The sequence below is a fragment of the Helobdella robusta genome, assembly GCF_000326865.2.
Source record: "Helobdella robusta unplaced genomic scaffold HELROscaffold_1, whole genome shotgun sequence".
NCBI lineage: Eukaryota > Metazoa > Annelida > Clitellata > Rhynchobdellida > Glossiphoniidae > Helobdella > Helobdella robusta.
This window is the reverse complement of record NW_008703570.1, coordinates 12,811,924-12,821,241: the sequence shown is the minus strand read 5'-3', so window position 1 is coordinate 12,821,241 and position 9,318 is coordinate 12,811,924. Positions and strand designations below refer to the sequence as shown.

At 33.8% G+C, this 9,318-nt stretch overlaps 2 protein-coding genes across 2 annotated transcripts; both read right to left on the bottom strand.

Moving 5' to 3' along the window:
• Positions 1–394: 394 nt before the first annotated feature.
• Positions 395–1,728, bottom strand: HELRODRAFT_105761 (hypothetical protein; the record flags this gene model as incomplete). The annotated part of the gene is made up of 4 exons (XM_009011616.1): positions 1,644–1,728; positions 1,187–1,374; positions 1,014–1,094; positions 395–652 (listed from the first exon to the last, which is right to left on the bottom strand). Exons 1-4 carry the CDS (start codon positions 1,708–1,710, stop codon positions 395–397), a joined length of 594 nt encoding a protein of 197 aa, XP_009009864.1. The 5' UTR covers positions 1,711–1,728.
• Positions 1,729–2,478: 750 nt separating this feature from the next.
• On the bottom strand, positions 2,479–3,052 carry HELRODRAFT_159767 (hypothetical protein; the record flags this gene model as incomplete). The annotated part of the gene is made up of 2 exons (XM_009011615.1): positions 2,479–2,586; positions 2,810–3,052. The coding sequence occupies 2 exons, from the start codon at positions 3,050–3,052 to the stop codon at positions 2,479–2,481; spliced, it is 351 nt and encodes a 116-aa protein (XP_009009863.1).
• Positions 3,053–9,318: the final 6,266 nt, after the last annotated feature.

Here is a 9,318-nt window from a genome sequence, read left to right as displayed (position 1 = left end):
CACACACACACACACACACACACACACACACACACACACACACACACACACACACACACACACACACACACACACACACACACACACAAGCGAACACACACATACATATTCAGCAAATGATATTAATACATATTTCTATATCATTTCACTTTCTACATAGTGATGCATCCAATCACTGTGATCATTATCTCAACTTAACAAATTGATAACTTAAATAATTGATTGACTGACTTGCTGGCACACACACGTGCACACACACACACACACGCACGTGCACGTGCACACCACACACACACATAAACACGTGCACACGTACATACAGAAACAAACACACCCACACTAGCACAGAGACCAAACTCATACACGAACTCACACTGCTGCTCAACTGCCTATTTTATACAGATACAGACATGCACACATACAAACACACACACACAGACAAACACATACACACGCATACACAAACACACACACACTTACACTGCCCACCGGCCACCCATTTGATACCGATCCACCATATTGGGAACATGGTGGCGTGGTGGTAGACGTGCAGAAAGGTGATCTGACTGTTCTTCTTACGAAGGGCAAACAAGATGGTGTCAAAGAATTCCACTAATTTCGAGATGTAAAACCACCAGAGAGCTTTGGCTATCTGTATGTACGTATGTAAGTGTGTGTTTGTATGTTGTTTTGTATTTGTGTTTAAGGTTATTAGTATGTTTGTATGTGTGTGCGTGTATTTGTATGTGTTTGTGCATTTATGTATGTCTGTGTATTTATACACCTATGTATGTATGCATGTTTGTATGTGTATGCTTATTTATATATGTATGTATGTAGGTGTGTATTTATACACCTATGTATGTATGTATAATTGTTTGTGTGTCTGTTTGTGAGTATGTGTATATTATTGTGTGTGTGTGTGTGTGTGTGTGTGTGTGTGTGTGTGTGTGTATTTATATGCCTATGTATGTACAGTTATAATATTAATAATGATAATAATAAAGACTGACACTAATTTCGTCGGGATTGTCTGAGTAGTCAACAGGTTGGCAACTGTAACTATACCTCCTTCTCGTCGTAGCAGTTATTAGCTGAAAGGTTCATTATGTAATTATTTTTGAAAAATATTATGAAAAAATTAAATTTTAAATAATAATAATAAAAAAAACAAATAAGCCAAAACCTGAAACCAGATATGAAAGTTAAGGACCACCAATGTAACGTTGTAAGCGAGCATCGCCCAGTAACAAGAAAACGGCTTCCTATTCTCCATAAACTTGACAGTTGCATAAACAGCCAACAGGTACATCACTGTTAGGGCGATCGACGGCCAGTAGTTGGACATCAGCAGCCATTTTTCAACTCTGGGGTCTGAAAAAAAATTAAAATTAGACTTATCACTAAAGTTAGTGAAAAGGTAAGCGTAAGAGCCTAGGAGGTGATCTTTCTGAAGCTGAACTAACTTTACTGATCTAATTCACTATAATAATGACTATATTGATTGATTAAGAGCAAATATAAAAATTAATTCAGATTTAACAAAACTTCGACGTGAAAAATATTTTTTAAATTTAAATCGGTAAAGTTAAATCTGAAATCAAAAAAATAAAGAAAAACAAAATTTAAAAAAAAGTTCAAACCGGCTCGATCGAGATAGTACAAATACCCGTCCCACAGACGATGAATTTCGTACATTAAAACTTCCATATTTATTTTAATTTTTTTGATAATTTTTAAAATTTAAACATCAAAAGACGCTTTTGTCTACAAGCAAAAAAAAAAGACCATTCGAAATAACAAACTTGTGTTGCTAACGTCAGTAAACTAGCTACCACAAAATAAAAACAATTACTCCAAATCCATATTAATCATATATTCTTTGCTCAGTAAGTATTTCATGATTATGAATAATTTTCATACACATTTAACAAATTTTACTGCATATTTGTGACAAAAACGAAATTTAGAAATTACACTTCGCAAATGAAAATTACTATTTTAGCACCTTTTTATATGAAAATCACAACTGAATGTAATTAAATCTCTCATTTCATAGTCATAATCTCGCATATATATTAACGTTATTACGAAATGACATTTTAGCATTGTTATGCGTTAAAACCGGGCTTTGTAAATAGTGGACAAATGGATATAACCCCATATAGAGTTTTATTAATTGCAATGATTTGAGGTCATATTTTAAAATGCAAAACAAAACAATCTTTCTCAGTTTATTTGCTACTGCCCTTCCAAAATGTATTCCAATTATATTGTTTATTTAATTTTATTATTTAGTTCCTTTAAACAATCTTCAAAATCCAGAAATTCAAAAACCTCTAGTTATCCTTCTCACTAAAACACACATGCATACAAACTCACACGAACGCACGCACACACATACACACGCACATATTTTCATGTTAAGTTCATTTTATTATTTATTCAAAACCCAAAATTTAGAAATCCCAAAAATCTTTAGTTGTCCTTCTTGACCCATGTTCGAATGCTGTCCATAGGCGGTTTTTCCAAATATGGCCTCCCCTGTTTCTTCCTCTCTGCTTGCATTGCATGGAATCTTCCAATCTTATAATGGAGAAAATATAACAAAATATAATAAAATTTATAATATTAATTTATTATAACAATAATTTTAATTCAGCACTAATTAACTTGAGTAGGTATAATTATGACATGATTTTTTATTGTTTAAAATGAATTGTGTCATCAATTTGTGGTCATAAGAGTAATGACTATGAAAAAAATTACATAGAATATAAAACCTTAGTATGAAGAGTAAGATACTTACTGATTTATTCCTAAAGATACACTCATTGAAATCTTCAAAAAGTTCCTTGCAGACTTTCATGCCCTCCTTGACCCCAACCCTGGATGCACACAGACTCCAATCATATTCGTAATCGGCGCAGGGACTTCTCTGCCAGGTCATCCAGTGGGCACTAACTTTGGTGTAAGGAGTTTCTATGAAAGGTGTCATCACGGGCATGCTGTCATAGGCCGCTAGCTCGGGGTCCCTTTTCAACAGCGGCATTATTTCCTTTTTGCTTTTTATATTTCAGTCTGCAATATATAAAAATAAAATTATAACAATATTAATTATAAATTATATATATATATAGATATCTATAAGATAGAATAATTTGGCAAAATCAAAGATAACATAAAAATAAAACTTTTTTTAACTTAACACATTCATTAAATTAAAGATTAAACTATTAAAATTATAATTAATAAATTCAGTATTTGATTGAAAAAACAACTAAACTAAAACAGCTTAAAACATCTAAATCAGAGCAGAGGCCATGAGGATATAATTAACTATTTTTAAATGAATAAATAATAAAAAGTAAAATGAACAGAACGGCCGATCTGAACTTTTTTTATTTTAATTTTTCTCACCATAGGCCCTTTGACATTGAATTTGATTTTGAGATCAGCAGTATTACCACAAAAAATACAAAAATTTATGAATTCTTTCATGAAATAAATTGGTTTAACGTTTAAATATTTTTTAAATATATATATATAAATTACTCACCTATCCTAAATTGACAAAAAAAAAGAGATTTCAAACGCAAAACTCAGAGGCGATATAATCCAAAACGAACGAAACCATATAAACATTTAATAATGGTCTGACTAATTGGCAGATTTGCTTTATAAAGTTAAAAAGAAGTCGGTAGATAGAAGGGGTAGAAGGGGTAAAAGGGTTTTTTCCAGCTTTTCCTTGATCCACAAAAAGAATGACAATCTCCATGTTTTATTTTTTATTATCTTTGCCCAAACACTCGTTTATTTAGGCAAAGGCTTAGCCCGGAAGACAAAAAATAAGATAAGAAGATATCGAAGTCAGCAGGGCTTGTCCGCAGTACCCAGTGGTTACTAACTGGTGGTTCCTCATGTAAAGGTTTGCTTAAATGAAAGGATCTGAAAGCAGCTGTTACGTGCCAGCTTATGTTCATAAAAAGTTTAAGATAGCTTTAGTAAGATGCTTAAGTAGAATTAATTATATAAATTAAGCAATTACCAAGTAAGAATGTTTCATTTTTTTTCATTATAGGTGACACAATGTATACCTTGGTCTACAAACAAACGAACGAACGATCAAATGGACGAAAGAACGAACGAACAAACGAACGAACAAACCGATTGAATAGTTTATTGATCGACTGACATATCGTTTAATTAAAAATTACAACATTTTTAGAATGTTATTAATGGGTAAAAATAGAAAGAATGATTCACGGAGAAACAAGTATGTATCCAAAAATGAGTATTTCACTAAACTATATAAGTAACATGGTAGAGATTGAAGTTTCAGATATGTTTGTGATTGTTTGTCTGTTTCAGCGCGCGTGTGTGTGTGTGTGTGGTGTGTGTGTGTGTAGTGTACGTGTGCATGTTTATAATTTCATTTGAAATACAATAACGCTAAAACAGTTTATTTAAATACGAAATAACGACGACAGATTAACAAGATGATATAATCGATAATCGAATCGAATTCGGTATTGAAAATAATCGAAGGTACATCTCTACAAAATTATTAAATATAACATTTTCAAATTATCAAATCAATCAATCAATCAATCAATCAATCAATCAATCAATCAATCAATCAATCAATCAATCAATCAATCAATCAATCAATCAATCAATCAATCAATCAATCAATCAATCAATCAATCAATCAATCAATCAATCAATCAATCAATCAATCAATCAATCAATCAATCAATCAATCAATCAATCAATCAATCAATCAATCAATCAATCAATCAATCAATCAATCAATCAATCAATCAATCAATCAATCAATCAATCAATAAATAAATCAATCAATCAATCAATCAATCAATAAATCAACCAATCAATCAGTCAATCTATCTATCTACCGACCGACTGATCAACCAACCAGCCAGCCAACTAACCAACCAACCAACCAATCAACCAACCAACCAGCCAACTAACTAACCAACCAACCAACCAACCCACCAACCAATCAACCAAACCTGCAAACCAACCAATCAACCAACCAACCAATCAACCAGCCAACACTTATTCATTCAAATTGCTGTTCGACTACTAGACCGAGTATGATTAAAATTGAACTCTCTGCTACCGTTATTATTATTATTATTACTGTAACTATAATAATTATTATTATTGTTATTATTATGCTCTTGCTCTCTGAAGCTACTACTTCTAAAATCTGCCCCGCCCACCATCTGCAGCTGCTCCAGCTGCTGCTGCTGCTGCTGCTGTTGCTTGCCACAGTGCAACGTTCTACACAGTGCTGATCTAGAATAATATCCAATAAAAATATAATAATAAAATAATTATTCGTGATAATATTTATTTGTAATATTGGTAATATCTTTTAACAATTCACACTTAGGACTTGTTTAGAGTTACTATCGATAATTGTTAGTGCATATGATGGACAGAGATTTCTTTGCATTCAAACCAGGTCAACGTGCGTGAGAGCAGTGCCAGGCGTCTTACCCACTGCGCCATAACTTCGCCGTAATATAATACTAACAATAACATTTCTATATTTATTCATAATATTTAGTAATTAATAATCACCGAAATTTACGGCCTGTCAAGGAGAAGAGAATGAGGTTGCAAGCGTAGTGGGAAAGTGCGATTTCATAGGCCACAGTCTGGAAGTAATAATAGACGATGTACCTCTGCCACTGGTGGTTCTCCACAATTTCTTGGTGGGTAGTATTCAGGGAGGGCCCCTCCTCGAAATAATTCTCCAGTGAGTACAGTATAGCCGGGGGTAGGGTTGTAAAGATGACGTAGAAGGAAACCGATAGCAGCATGACGTTTGTAGCCGCGGCCGATCCGACGTTGGCGTGGCTTTTCGTGTGGTTGTGTTGGTGGTCGTGGGTTCGACTGCATCTCGAGACGCTGCTGCTTAGTCTTTTTAGGCTGAAGCTACTTGCGCTGTTGATGTTGTTGTTGGTGAATTTGTTGTTGTTGTTGTGGTTGTTGAGGTTGTTGTAGTTGATGTTATCTGCGGAACGTTTTATGGATGATAATGACCATTTAGAGTTGCGTTTCAATTCGGTCATACTTTTGTTAAGGTTGCTGTTGTTGTTGTTGTTGTTGTTAGTGTTGTTGCTGCTATTAATTGTGACGTCATTGTTGTTGTTGTTATCGTCATCGTTAATGTTGTTGTTGTTGGTGGTGTTGGTGGTGCTAAAATTATTAACGCTCAGAGTATTCTGGCTGTTTCTATAAATATTTCCATTATCACTCTCGTTTAGAATAACAACGACATTATCGCTCTTCTGTTTGCTGCTGCTGTTGTTGTAGCGGCTGTTGTGGTTGTTGTGGCTGTCGTCGTTGTGGTTGTCGTTGTTTTTACGGCTTAGGTTTTTATAAATAGGCCTGCATGATTTACTGAACGACTGTTTACGCTGTTGTTGATGTAGAAGTAGTTTATGTTGTGGAGAGTGCTGTTGATGTGAATGCTGTTGACGTAGCTGTTGATGCTGCTGCTGCTGAGGAAGTAGCTGCTGCGACTGCGATCTAACTCCAGACATGGAAACAGACAATCTCGAGTGTTGCTGCTGTAGCTGCTGCTGTAGCTGCTCTGGCGACGACGACGAGAGTCTGTATATCTCCCTAATCACTCTCAAGTTGATGATCAAGTTCAACAGAGGGACCAGTAGAAAGACTATTGACTCGGTACACGAGGTCCACCTCGTCCACAGAGGGTCAAGGACGTTTTCCCTGACCATGCACTTCTGATTGGTTGGTGAAAGTTGTTTTGTTTTCATGGCGCAATTTGAATGGTTAAATTGCGTATCGGTGGAACATTTTTGAGTTCGCCGAGTGTACGTGGCTATGAAATTATTGATTAACAACAACAACAGCAACAACAGCAACAACAACAACAACAATGGAAATAATAGTTATAATAAAAACCTCCGTATTGTAGTCATAAGTCCAGAAGTATGCCTGTATGAAGCAGAGGCTTAATGATAAACTCACCATACCCATTACGACCTTGTATTATTTTTATTATCATTATCATTATCATTATCATTATCATTATTATTATTATTATTATTATTATTATTATTATTATTATTATTATTATTATTATTATTATTAGCAGTAGTAGTAGTAGTAGTAGTAGTAGTAGTAGTAGTAGTAGTAGTAGTAGTAGTAGTAGTAGTAGTAGTAGTAGTAGTAGTAGTAGAAGTAGCAGTGGTAGTCATAGTAGTAGTATAGTGAAATACAGACGAGTTTGTCATCATCTTATCATCGTTATTTATATAGACTTTATTGATAACGCTATCGTCATCATCATCATCAAAATCACTATAATCAATACCATCTTCTACCATCATCATCGTCGTCATCATCATCGCCATCATCATTATCATCGTCGTCGTCATCATCATCATCTTAATGGATTTAAACCTGAATGGCTCTTTTGACCGTGCAGTGTTTATGCTTTTTGAATGGGTAACATATAGCTATGTATCTAGAAAATTGATGACAACGACTATGATGATGATGATGACGATGGAAAGGATCATGATAATGATGATGATGTTGATGATAATGATGATAAATAATTAATTATTATTGTTTCTATCATCATCATCACCATCATCGTCGTCACCATCATCATCGTCATTGTTATTATTTGCACAATTTGATAGCGCTAAATAACTAATTATGATTTTTAATCCTTCATTTATCATTCCTCATCGTCATCATCATCATCATCATCATCATCATCATCACCATCATCATTAACGTAATCATCACAACTATCATCATTACCATCACCTGCGAAACCATCATTATCTTTATAATTATCATCACGCAATTCTAACTACAGCATAATTACCGCTATTACAACAACTTGTAAAAAAACCGACAAGAACCGAAACAAAACCGATACAAAACCGAAACAAAACCGTTACAAAACCGACCGACCTGTCTACTGTAAAACACAGGGCCAAAAACGGTGCCATATACTGTGCGGCCAGAAATAGAACTGCATAAGTCTCGCAAAGAATCGGATAATCGACTAAGCTAACGAACCAGATATATGTTAGCTCGTAAATAGGATGTAGCATCAACACAAAGGTATCGTTAATACTGAGACAAGCTAGATAAATAGCTGAAGAGCTATTTCGTCGCATGTAGGGCTGTAGCCAAACTATAGCTGAGAGGATGTTACCGAATATACCGACAAAGTACCAGATCGGCGTGACGTATCGGTTTATTAGAAGGGCTGGGTAATAATGGGTGTAGGCGATTTCTTCTTTAGTAAAGTTGTAACGTTGTTGTTGTTGTTGTTGTAGTTGGGCTGTCAAGTTACTGAAGAAAGTGTTGTTTGTTGTTGTTGTTGTTGTGTTGAAAAAATGCACTGTCGTTGTTGATTGATTTGTTGGCGTAATCATCGTCGTTGTTGTTGTGATATGACTTTGTTGTTGTTGTTTCGATATGTTTACATGCTTATGATTTTGTTAGTGTTGCTAATTGATGATGTTTTTTTGTTGTCGGTGTTTGCTGTTCATTCCTGAAATTTTTGACAAAAAAAATTTCAAAGTAAGATCTGTTGATTTCGGAACGTCATCATCTAAATTAGGTGACGTCATTTTATCCATAACACATTCTATAATAATAATAAATAAATAATTTAAATAATAATAATAATAGTTTATATTATTGTTATTATCACTATTATTATAAAAAATCAACCTAGAATCTTTGGTCCTTTTTTGGCATGCGAATAGTTACGGTGATAAAATTTTAATTTCCCAGAATAATATTATTGAATTTTTATAATTTAATAATAAAAATTATTATTATTATTATTATACTAATAGCTGTTATTATTATTTTTATTTTATTATTATTTAATTATTATCTATAATTTTAGATGTTTAATAACTACCTAGAAATTTTTAGTTGAAGATAATAGAAAGAGTTACCGTTAACAGGATGAGAATTTTATATTATTAACTCATTAATTTATTTCTTCTTTTCAATAGTCATTCTTTTTTTGTTCGTTCGTTCATTCATTTATTCATTCATTCATCTAGCCATCCATCCATCCATCCATCAATCAAACTAAGCTGAGCAGAGTTAGAAAAAAGGTATTGACTATTTAGGGTAACAGAGGCTGATGATATTAAGTTGCAATAGAGGTGATTTACTCGAGGAAGAGATACGGAGGAAAATATGAGAGGAAGAACTGAAAAGAGAGAAAGAGAGACAAAGAAAGAGAGAGAGACAGACAGACAAAGAGAGAGAGAA